Source organism: Callorhinus ursinus, unplaced genomic scaffold (assembly GCF_003265705.2).
Source record: "Callorhinus ursinus isolate GAN/ISIS: 27379988/994484 unplaced genomic scaffold, GSC_fseal_2.0 scaffold4, whole genome shotgun sequence".
NCBI classification, from domain to species: domain Eukaryota; kingdom Metazoa; phylum Chordata; class Mammalia; order Carnivora; family Otariidae; genus Callorhinus; species Callorhinus ursinus.
In genome coordinates, this window is record NW_027397066.1 from 152,516,433 (window position 1) to 152,529,396 (window position 12,964).

At 37.0% G+C, this 12,964-nt stretch overlaps 1 protein-coding gene across 10 annotated transcripts in view; it reads right to left on the reverse strand.

Annotated features, from left to right (window-relative positions):
- HMBOX1 (homeobox containing 1) overlaps positions 1 to 12,964 on the reverse strand; it is a 202,708-nt gene that overhangs the window by 63,227 nt on the left and 126,517 nt on the right. For all 10 annotated transcript variants that reach the window (XM_025873765.2, XM_073892540.1, XM_073892543.1 and 7 more), the window contains exon 5: positions 4,644 to 4,754. In XM_025873765.2, the coding sequence (XP_025729550.1) occupies positions 4,644 to 4,754 (111 nt within the window). The remainder of the gene's footprint in view (positions 1 to 4,643; positions 4,755 to 12,964) is intronic.

Sequence of the window (12,964 nt, forward strand, 5' to 3'; positions counted from 1 at the left end):
ATAATTTTAGTTCATCTTATCCAAACACAATAGTAGTTTCACAGTGTCCACGAAGAAGGAACAATACAATTCTTAAGCTATTTTATTTATTTTTAAAGATTATATTTATTTATTTGACTAAGAGAGAGCGTGCGCACAAGCAGGTGGAGCGGCAGGCAGGAGCCTGACATGAGGCTCGATCCCAGAACCCTGGGATCATCACCTGAGCCGAAGACAGAGGCCCAACCAACTGAGCCACCCAAGCACCCCTCAAAGGTTATTTTAAAGTCAACAAAGCTGCATTCACCTAGAAAGAATTCTATCATATTAGGTCTTACAATAAAAGTAAAAATGCAAAGAATAACTTCTAAATATTAAATTTTAATTGCTAATATTTGATTACTGTTGATGCTATGAAAACTACCAATTGACAATTACAAAGTATCCTCTTCTCTTTAGCTAACTTTAAATTCTGTCCGACAGAACCCCTATGGATTTGGTTTTCAAATAAAAATTAGAAAGTCCTTTAAAAAGGGGATAATCATTAGCAATATAACTTCACTGAAAAACAAGTGCATATAATTAGGGAAACTTATTCTTTTTAATTTATTTTTAAGTAAACTATACACCCAATATGGGGCTCAAACTCCCAACCCCAGATCAAGAGTCACATGCTCCACCAACTGAGCCAGCCCAGGCGCTCCTAGAGGACCTTATTCTTAAAAGGAGGTACTATCTCCTTAAAGAAAGCAACTCCTTATCAACAGCTGGATGAATACTGTTAGTCCTTTCCCATTTTCCTGTTTCAATGCCCTAGTTCCACCTTCCTCCAATTTCCTGATCATGGTTTAGCCTAACTCTGGTTCCAAGACAAACTGAAATAAAAAATAAGATCAAAAACATAAACAAAACAGTAATTTTTTAATAAAAAATAAAGCTTCTTCTGAAGCTGCAGAAGAACATTGTATCACCCCAGAGCTAAAAACTGGATTCTTTTTTTTTTTTTAATAATAGGTGCTCTTATTTATTTATTTATTTATTTGAGAGAGAGAATGAGAGAGAGAGAGCACATGAGAGGGGGGAGGGTCAGAGGGAGAAGCAGACCCTCTGCTGAGCAGGGAGCCCGATGTGGGACTCATCCAGGGACTCCAGGATCATGACCTGAGCTGAAGGCAGTCGCCGAACCAAGTGAGCCACCCAGGCGCCCAAAACTGGATTCTGATAGCCGTATTCTGCAGATCACCTGCAGGGGCCTGAGAGCTGCACCTTAGTCCCCTTCTACCTTCTGGTCAGTTCATTTTCCTGGTGTCCTAGTCCCTGTCTGGGATTGGAGCCCAGCCCTGAAATCCCAGTGTGGGATGGGAATTTACCTCACCAACTGATTAGATTGTATGTCAAGGCACTGTTCTATGTGCCAAATCCAAGAGACAAAAAAATCCCTTCTCTTATGGAGGCTGATGGCCTGACACAGTTGGGGCTAGTTTTTTCCTCCAAATTCTTCACTGTTCTGCCCTATATATTTTTGAACATCTTGACAATCCCTTTGGTGTTCCCCCCATGGCAGTCAACTGCTGCAATGTGACCAAGTTTATGAAAGCCCTAGGTACAGTTCCTTATTTACCTAGCCAAATCTTTGCTATCAGCCTAAGCTGCTCTATTAAGCACACCAAGTGCGAAGTTTTTGTTACTTGCCATCTGATTTGCTTTGCTGTGTGTGAGTCAAGGGAGAAGTGAAGTCTTTGGAAAGATTGCTTAGAGCTGAATTTGAAGTGTTGCCTCAAGTATGATTTTTTTAAGACTGTCCAATATGGTAGCCACATGTGGCCACTGAGCACCTGAAATGTGGCTGAATGGAAATGGTATGTGCTTCAAGTGTAAAATACAGACTAGATTTCAAAAATCAGTACAAAAAGAAAGGAGGAAGGAAGGAAGGAAGGAAGGAAGGAAGGGAGGAAGGAAGGAAGGGAGGAAGGAAGAAAAGAAAGAGAGAGAGAGAAAGAGGAAGGAAGGAAGGAAGAAAAGAAAGAGAGAGAGAGAAAGAGGAAGGAAGGAAGGAAGGAAAGAAGGAAGGAAGGAAGGGGGGTGCCTCAGTCAGTTAAGTGTCTGACTCTTGATCTCAGCTCAGGTCTTGATCTCAGGGTTGAGTTTAAGCCCCACGCTGGGCTCCACAGTAGGTGTGGAGCCTACTTAAAAAAAGAGAGAGAGAAAGAGGTCTCTGTAATTTTTAAAAGTACTGATTAAATGTTGAAGTGTTAATACATATTTGCTAAATATATTAAAATTAATTTTAGTTATCTCTTACTTTTTAAAATGTGACTACTAGATAATTTTAAATTATGTGTCATTTAAATAATATTTCCACTGAATTATGCTGCTTTAGAACATTTAGCTAATGGCAACAACAAGAGTCATTATTTTGAGAGATTTGCTTACATAGCGAGCTATCATTAGAAGAATACCTAAAAATGAAAGTTCTTTGCAGAAAAACTGCTAGCTAATAAATGCTGAAGGATTGCTAAATAAGATCATGATTATTTTGCAATCCCTAATGGAATAACTCATTTAGGTAAGCATCAGTTGATGCTAAGACTACTGACAAAAGGTTGCTGTAGAAGAGGATATCCATCCAGTGGCAAAATGATGTCCTATAGATTATTTACAAATTGCAAAGACAAGATCTGGTGGTCATTACTTTAACAAATGATCAAACTTAGCATATGATAGTGCTTGCTACAACTTGACATTACATGCCTCTTCATATATGAGGTAAATGTTACTGACAAAGCATTTTGTCCCAATGTTTTATTGTGAATTTTCAAACACACATACAGCAACAATGAAAGAATTTTATGATGAAAATCTATACTCAAATCATCTAATATTTTACTCACTTTATCACATTATCTACCCATCTCCTTATCCATTTTATTTTGTTGCATTTCAAAGTACATTGTAGACATTACTACATGCCCTTTCTAAATAATCTATGAAGTGTTCTTGCCAAAAATGTTTAACCTGAATCTAATCAAGTCTCTAAGCCTACCTTCTAGTTTACAGGAAATACAGGGGCTATAGAGGAATAAGTTAATTCACACTAAGAGGAAACAGAAAAATCCAGAATATGGGACATTCTGTGACATTAGATGGTTTAAGAAGTGTATGTTATAAAAAAAAAAGTTTGAATGACTAGATTTAAGAGTCTAAAGAGACATATAACAAATTCCAATTTGTCCACCTAAATCATAAATCACTATTTTTTCAGATACTGTTTAATAAAAAACCCATTCTTGTAATAATTAGAGAAATATGAATATAAACTAGATGTTAGATGATATGGAATTATTATTAGTTTTCTTAGATGTGGTAACAGACTGTGGTTATGCAGGCAATTACCCTTTTTTTCAGATGAATGCTGAAGAGAAAGAGATGTATTTACATGCATATACATACATACATAGATTTTTAAATTTATTCATTTATTTATTTTCTAGGGATAAGGCAAATATAGCAAAATGTTAACAATTATTGTATCTAAGAAGAGAGTAAACAGGTGTTCACTGTGCTGGTCTTTCAACTCTTCTGTACGTCTGAAACACTTCAAAATAGAAACTGGGGGGCAGGGTAGATAAAAAAAAAACCTCATTGTAGAGAGGCTGATATGGTCTGTTCTGTTTTGTTCTGCCTGGGGCTTTCAGATCAGGCATGTGATCTTTAAAAAAAAAAAATCTTAGCACACACACACATACACACAAATATGTTTCTCTAAATTATTTCCACCTCAGAGTCAATGCCATTATTAGCTAAGTCTTCAATATGCAATATTCCAACTGATGATTTAATCTATAATAAGCAAAGGCTTTAATGCTGTAGTATTACAGAAGACAGTTCTCCAATCATAAGGCTAAACTTGAGATCAGGCTCATCACCACCAGTCTGTGTAATGTATAGATGAAAAACAGGTTGCCACACAACTTCAGACTTTATATACCACTTGTTAAAAGTATCCTACCATAGATCTTGCCTATTTCTGGCAACTTCAGACATAAAGGTTTTGGTGATCTTTTTCCTTCAGATTTCATTCTACTTTCCAACCTATTGCTGCTTCCAAAGTTATCAGGGCAGCTTCACCCTAAAGTCCAAAGACATGCTCATCACCCAGGTAATTAGAAATAGAAAATCATTAGCAGAGATCACCAGACACGGTATAGCAATAACTAAATAAAAGTATGAAATTTACATTACTAACTAAAATAACATTTACAAAAATAAAAAACCAGGTATGTAATCTTATTTGTGTACCTACAGTTGAAAAAAAGAAAACAGCCACTGACAATTATGACCTGTCTTTCAAAGTATCGTTAGAAATAGCATATAATCTGGAAATAAAGAGGTGCCTTGGAGGAAGGAGTGAAAATGACTAATAGTATTAGACACTAAACTAAAAAATAGTATAATCAGGGCTCAGGTTTCACAGTTTATGCTCTTTGGGTGAGATTGGGCACATTCAGGGTGGTATGGCCATTGGCAAGAGTGCTCTTTGGGAAAAAGGAACAACAGTAAAGTATGAAATCACCTTAGTGAAGATCAATCAGCACAGATTTAATAAAGTAATTAATTACATTTGTCTTGTTTCAGATGCAATAAAATAAGGAAATGATATTTACCAGGGTTTGTCTTCTCAAGTTGATACCATCGGTAAAATGCTCTTTTCTTCTGTTCACTCAGGTCTGATCCCTGCTGCAACAGCCAGTGAGAGATCCGGCTCTGACTGATACCTGTGGAGAAAGAGAAACAGCTGTTGCAGGTACTGAAAGTACAGGGAAGCTGAGGGTTCTGTTGGTTCTAGGTTACTGGGTGCTTTATTCTCTGTGTTAACTCTATAATGAAGCAACTCGAGCAAACTCTGTAATACTGGACTTCTTTGTAAAGACTGACACTGCACTGTCCAGAATATACAGAAATGATCTACTAGAGGTCAAAGCATTTTATTAACCAAGACATGAAAGTGGTCTCTAAAATTAATCCATAAGCTAGGTTCATGTGAAATAAATGAAGAGATTCCTAATTACTAGTTATATGTCGGAAGTTGATTAGATTTGTATTCCTACCACCACCACCTGCAGCCCAATCCTGGTTGAAAATATTAGAACTTTTACCAGATACTGAGAAGAAAGGGGAAAAAAAAAATCAAGCCAGCAAGTTTTGCTATTCATTATCAACACTGAGAAAAAAGATTTAGGGCCTGAGAAAGGAGAGGTCATTGAAAACGGCATCTTCAATAAGGTTTCTGGCTTATTCGTTAATTCATATAGGCATTTTCAGACTCGTTACTATTACTGCAGATAACAAAGAATTGGAAGAATTTTAGTGTTATGCTGCAATACGACCTAAGAAATCTCAAGAGGTAAAGACATTTTTCTAAGACACAGACTTATAAAAAATCTCAAGAGGTAAAGACATTTTTCTAAGACACAGACTTATAAAAAAACTGAACAGAATATAAAGCAGTAGTTTTCAGCTACCTCTAAGAAGTTTTTGACAGCAATTAATTAGAAATGTGAAAAACCTCCACATGTGAAAGTAAAAAAGCATGACTAAAACTTAACAGTATGAGAATCACATGCTTCTTCTGATCATTATAGCTATTCCAAAAATGAATAATTCAACATACAACTGCAAAAAGCAAAGAATAATAGGAAAGATAATACTATCTTATGCGCCTATAAGGCACTTTCCAAAAGACTATTCAGCTATCATAGAGGGTTAACAGTATCTAAATTCTCCCAAGGAATTACGTACGGTAACTGGATGGTACTGAATGCCACCTGTGCCAACAACTCTTTAAAGCTATAATGCACAACAGGAAGAGTGGTTATCAGGAAGTAACACATCTCCTATCATGAGAAGGAGCAGGAGGTCTGGTGATCACATTTAAGTCATTAAAAGCAAGCCCCCAGAGTTTCATACTTTAAAAAACCTATGTTACAAGAAAATTGGGAGGAAACTGGGGAGAGGAGATTTGTTAAAAGAGAGGTTGGGGTTTGAATCATGTTTCTCTGATTGGAAATACCTTTCATTTTCAAAGGGTGAAAGTCAAACAGTTTTCCAAAACCTAAGTGATCACACTCTCAAGTAGTTCACACGGTAGTTTTCCGGTGGACTGAGGATCTATGTGATGCAGGTGCAGCAGCTAGCACGGTATGCTTGTTATAAGAGAATGCAAATTATTCTGGATAACTAAATTGGCTGTTTAGCAATGCTATCACCAAAAGTAGTTTCAGACATTATACTACTTTTTACATTACTTTTAAATAGGAGTGAAAAAAAAAAACATTCACCACCACAAAATCAAAATTGGTTTTCATGTCATAAAATGAAACTATTTTATATGGATTCTTCATATTGGTACCATACTACTCAGAGGAAATGTGAGAAAAATCTGTTAAGGAAAAAAAAAGAATATACAGAGATTCTGAAACTTCCAGGATTGACTCTTCTGCACACAGTCAGGTCACAGAGCCCACTAGATATTGGAGCTGTCCAGGTTCTGGCTGTGCTATAGGGAAGGAAGAGGGCAAATGCCCATCAAAAGATTAAATTATGGTCTATTCACATAATAAAATACTGGGCTGACTTTTAAAATGTTCTAAAACAGCCATCAAAAACAAACACTAACACAAAAACAAACCAAACAAACAAAAAGCCATCAATTCCAGGTGCTGGCAAGGAAGTAGAGTATATGGAACTCTCACACTGCTGACAGAGGGGTAAAATGTCAGGGTCACTTTGAGAAACAACTGGGCAGTATCTACTAAAGGTGAACATATGGATACCGTATGGTCTAGCAATTTCTTTCCTTGATATACAGCAATTTGCACATACTCAATAGAAATGTGGGGCAAAAGGCATGTACACCTTGTACACATACAGGCCTACAGAAGCATTACTCATAATCCCTAATCTGAAACAACTCAAACACCCATCAGTAGGACAATACATAAAAATCATGATTTATGCATTCTACTAAAGACTACCTACCATACCAAACAGAAAAGGGATAAACCACTGCTACATGGAACCACATAAATAAATCTCACAAAAATAATATAGGCCCCCCCCAAAAAGCCACACACATAAAAAAGCCACACACGACTGTATGCCTCAATTTATATACAGTTAAAAAACAGACACAACTTATCTATATGAGTGGTTACCTATGGATAGGAAGAAGGTTCATTAACTGGAAGGCAGTATGAAGAAGGGTTATCAACATCATTACTGATTTTTTTTTAAAGATTTTATTTATTTATTTGAGAGAGCAAGAGAGAGAGAGAGCGCGCGTGCGCACACACAAGCCCACGATCAGGGGTAGGAGCAGAGGGAGAGGGAAAAGCAGACTCCCCACTGAACAGGGAGCCCTGAAGGATGCAGGGCTCCATTCCAGGACCCCGGGATCATGACCTGAGCCGAAGGCAGACACCCAACCTACTGAGCCACCCAGGCGCCCTGGCATCGTTACTGATCTTGATCTGGATGGTAGTTAAACATGTCTTCACTTTGTAAAAGTCATTAAGCTTGGATACTTTTCTCTGTACATATTTCAATTAAAAAAAAAGTTCCCCCCAAAAGTCTTCAAAATTCTATGCAATGTTTAAAAAATAAATTGGTATGTATCAATATGGAAAGGTGCCCATGATATAAATGAAAAAGTATATAGTCTTATAAATATATTTTTATATACTGTACATTCTGTTTTGTATAGTAAGTAACAAAAGCTTACACATAGCCAAAGATACACAGTAGGAATTTAGAGTGGCAAACTCTTCCTACATTGCATATCTTTATATTATTTTCTTAATCTTCCTACAAATATGTATTAATTCATTTTATTTTTAGCCTTTCCCTATAATCACTACATGCTTTACTGGTTGTTCTAAAAACACTGTAATGAAGTTAAACAAGAGATATGTGCAAAAAGAAGTTAATTTCAACCTTCTCTTGTCAATTCCCCTGAGGTAAGCAATGTTAAATGTTAACATATGTTGTTCCAATTTTCTCCATGCATAATTATTAATTTAATAAAACAAAAGGAGAGAAAAAAAGAGTATCTTCCCTATCCAGTCTTTTGTGTGAGGAGGAAATAAAGAATTTCTTCCCTGTATATTTAGTATCAGTTTTCATATAATAAATAGAGAAAACAAAGTAATAAAGCAAATAGTTTTTTTCCAGAAGAGGCACTATAAAAACTAAATATGTACAATAATACATTTTGCAATGATTTTTCTTAATTAGCTTGCTGATAAGTAAGTTTCCTCTAACACTCATCTTTCTGTGCCTGGTCCAAGCCTTTGGAACTTTAGTTGATCTAGGCGTCAAAAGGCCCTGCTGCGGGTGCCTGGGTGGCTCAGTCATTAGGCGTCTGCCTTCGGCTCAGGTCATGATCCCAGGGTCCTGGGATCGAGTCCCACATCGGGCTCCCTGCTCAGTAGGTAGCCTGCTTCTCCCTCTCCCTCTGCCGCTCCCCCTGCTTGTGTTCCATTTTTCGCTGTGTCTCTCCGTCAAATAAATTAAAAAAATCTTTAAAAAAAAAAAAAGGCCCTGCTGCTTTTCTTTACTGTCTGCTTCGGCACTTCTCTTTGGGAGAAAAATTCCCTAAATCCCCTCCCACTGCTGAAAAAAAAAGTCATTCTCCCCATTTTTTAGCTCCTCAAAACCTCTTCTCCACCTTCACAGGGCAGAAGAAAAGAAAAAGTCACATATAACTTTCATAACTCTCTTACACTGAGATACTAAAACTAACCCCCCCCCATTAATTTCTTTCCACTAAGAAACTGGTCACATTGTATTTAAAGGATGAAAAATGCCAGTCTCATTCATATTCTTTTCTGAGCTTCAGCTTCATCATGCTCTTTCCAGTTCCTCAAATGCCATGCTCCCTTCCACTAGAGGGCTCTCTACTACAACCCATTCTGGTCAAAATCCCTAATACTACAAATCTGAATGTTTTCTTTTCCACTTCCTATGCAATGTGACACTACTGACCAATCACATCATCTTCATCCTTGAAATGTTAGATACACCTATACAATGCAACTTTTTGGTCAGCTTCAGGGACTGCTTTGCTAGCTCCTTACAAGTTAGTATCCCCAGGGCTCTATCTCTAAGACTCTTCTTTCATTCTGTATACACTCTTCCTTTGGTCATCACAATTATCAACAATCATGATTTTAAAATTCTAAATGCCAGTGACTTCCAGAGCACCAGACTGTTCTTTCAAACCATCTGCTAGATAGCTTCATGGGATTTTCCCACAGGTCTTCAATATTGTTAACTTAATTCATATCTTCTTTTAAATCTGCTCTTCTTCCTGGGGCGCCTGGGTGGCTCAGTTGTTAAGCATCTGCCTTTGGCTCAGGTCATGATCCCAGGGTCCTGGGATCGAGACCCAAATTGGGCTCCCTGCTCGGCGGGGAGCCTGCTTCTCCCTCTCCCCTCCTCTTGCTTGTGTTCCCTCTCTCTCTGTCAAATAAATAAATTAATTAATTTTAAAAAATCTGTCTTCTTCCTGTGTCCCCCATCTCAATTCTACTTCCACTCTACTCTTTCTTCCAATTCTCACATGACTACCATATCTAATAACTTCTTTAAAATTCTCTTTATGTTCTCTCCAATCCGCATTCCTGCAGTTCAGAATCTCAGCCTCATTTGCCTGGACAACTGAAATAACTTTGATATGAGAACAAGCCATCTAAGATCCACAAAGACAAAATCCTCATGATCAGATCCTTCTTAATTACAAGCTCACTTCACGGTTGAAAAAGTGAAATGTGATTCTTTTTTTTTTTTTAAGATTTTATTTATTTATTTCACAGAGAGAGATAGCAAGAGCAGGAACACAAGCAGGGGGAGTGGGAGAGGGAGAAGCAGGCTTTCCGCTGAGCAGGGAGCCCGATGTGGGGCTTGATCCCAAGACCCTGGGATCATGACCTGAGCCGAAGGCAGACGCTTAATGACTGACCCACCCAGGTGCCCCGAAATGTGATTCTTCATTAATTTTCTACTTGAGAACTGTAGTCATCTCAGTGCAACCAGAGTTATATCTCAAAATTTAAAACACATTCTTCATAAAAATAATTCATTAACACGCAGAAAAAAATTCCATCCTCCATCCCAACTTTTCTCTTATTTCCTATTTAGAAGTTTATTTGGTGTGAATTCTTCCAGATTCTTTCCTGTGCACTTAAGACATAAACATGTATACATATATACAGCTAAGTTTTTTTAAACACACATCTGTAGTTATTCTACATAGAATAAGGAATGTTTCTCACATAATTGTAATTTTCTCATGTAGTACATAATGAATCTTCATCACTCTAATGGTTACATGGTATTCTACACCATAATCCACTTACACATTTACCTATTATTAAACATTTCAGTTGTTGCTAATAGTTTACCATTATTAAACATTTCAGTTGTTGCTAATAGCTTACCATTATAAATGATGATGCAATAAATATGCATATCTTTGTGCATACAAATGGATGTTTTAGGATTGATTTACAAGAATGGAATTTTTGGTTCATAGCCTATGAGCACTTAAGTTTGTGACAGACAAATACCAGATTCTCCCCCAAGAAGGTTGTACCAAATTTTATACTCTAACCAATAGTGATGAGACTGTCTCCCTACATTCTCATGATTACTGAATACTATAAAACTTATTTTGAAAGCCTGACTTTCTTTTTGTAATACATGCTCATTATTTAAAAAGAATTATAAGCAATTTAGAGGAAAGAAAAATTAAGAAGAAAGCTAATAAAAAAACACACATCCAAATTCTTACCACTTAGAAATAACCATACTCAGGATAAGGCCATTCCAAGCATATGTAGACATATGGTAGGCAGAAATAATTACTAAAGATGAACATACGCATACCGTATGATACGCTACAGAATTTTCAAATATAAAAACATAAAATTCAGTTTGATTTGAATGCAAGAAAAAATCTTTCAGTAGAGTGAAAATAAAATATTACTCAAGTTTAGTAAATGCTTCTATAAGGCAAATAAGGTACCTAAAAGAATGCATTAAAGCAAGGAAAAGGATTATACAAAAACATTAGGAGGTTGGAAGCATTACTTTCTAACTTGTGGGCAGTAGGTAATGGCTCCTGGCTAAAAAAGCTGAGGAAATTAGCAGGCTGTGGTGGCCAGGCTCTAAAATGACCCCTAATGATCCTCTTTGTCTTCCTCCTTTTGTGTAATCCCCTCCAACCCTGTTTGAGGGTTGGTGTGTGCAACCAACAGAATAGGGCAGAAATGACAGTCTGTAACTTCTGACGCTAGGTCACGAACCACATTACAGCTTCTGCCTTGCTCTCTCTCTGATAGTTGGTTCTAAAGGAAGCTAGTTGTCATGCTGTAAGACCACTCAACGTGACCTACAGAAAAACTCATGTGGCAAATAACTGAGGCATTTTACTAACAGCTACCCAAGTGAACCATCTTGGAAGTGAGTCCTCTAGTCTTAGTTAAGCATCCCAAAGACTATAACCTCCTGAGACACCCCGAACCAGAATGACCTGTCTAAGCTGCTCTTGGATTCCTGACCCACAGAAACTGAGATAATAAAGACTTAGGTTTCAAGTTGTTAAGATCTGATGTTATTTCTTACACAGCAATAGATAACTAATACACATACAAATACTATAATATCCCCATCTTTCTCCCTGGCCTGCACACTTAACTCCTGATACTTGGAAGATATTTTTGCATAGTCAATGTTTATATTCTATTCTATTCATAATTCCCATGGTTGTTTACTTACAGTTCTAGATTCAAATGGATTCAAGATTCACCACATAGTTTATTTTTTTTTGATTCACCACACAGTTTTTTTTTGTTTTTAATCGAGGCATATTTTACCCACAATAAAGTACACTACTCTTATATATTTCAATGGCTTTTGACATTGTATACACATGTGACCATTGCTCAAATTAGTATACAGATTATTTTCATGCTCCCTAAAAGGTCCTTCTGTCCCTTTCCAGGTAAGTCCTAAATTCTACATTTTCAATTTAATTTTTGGTTGGTAAGATTTCTTCATCAAAAGTTTTTATCACTATAGGTTTATTGGTGGTGTACTCCCCAGTCCTTGTATGCTTATGTTTGTCCTCCATGTTTATTTTTTGAGGACAACTCTACAAGGGAAGTAATTTGGGAGGGATTAGTCTTTCCTTCAAAATCTGTTAAACAGGAGTGATGTCTGTGGGAATGGCAGAGTGAGGATGTGAAAGGCAAGTCCTCTAAAAAAGCAAGAAGAGCAAAAGATGCTCTGCCATAAAAATACTGGCAAAAATTGTCAGAATCAACTTTTCCAGAACTCTGGAACTTAACCAAAATTTTGCAACAATCCAAAGAGTGCTTATTCAAGAAAAAATGCTGAATTTTAGTAAGAATGGCTGTATGACATACAAATGGGTGACCTAGACCCATTCCCATTATCACAGCGGACTTGAAAACCAATATTCTTGCAATCACAGTGAAAACCAGGAGTGGCCAGTAGCCACCGGAGGGAGTAAAACAGGTTTGGAGTTCCCCAAAACACCATTCAAAGAGAACTGTCATTATTTGACCTATCTGGCAATTCCCTGGAAACTCCCATTTGTAAGGCTCACCCTTATTTGACCTGATTCAGACCTTATTCAGTGTAAATAGCCTTTTCCCTAGGAGGGGAGAATGAAGGGGGGTGGTTTATTGAAAACAATCTGTGACAATCATTTACCATTGCACTAATATTAACTGAGGTAATGATGACAGTTGGGGCAAACAAGGAGCTGACCGAAATATTTAAAAAGCTGAAGAATGAGATGTCTATGAGTATCTTTGAAAGGCTTTGACATATTTTTGGGAAATCTAAAAGATTAGGCACACGTGTAGTACTGTGTACCTGCCCAGGTCTACGTGCATGATTA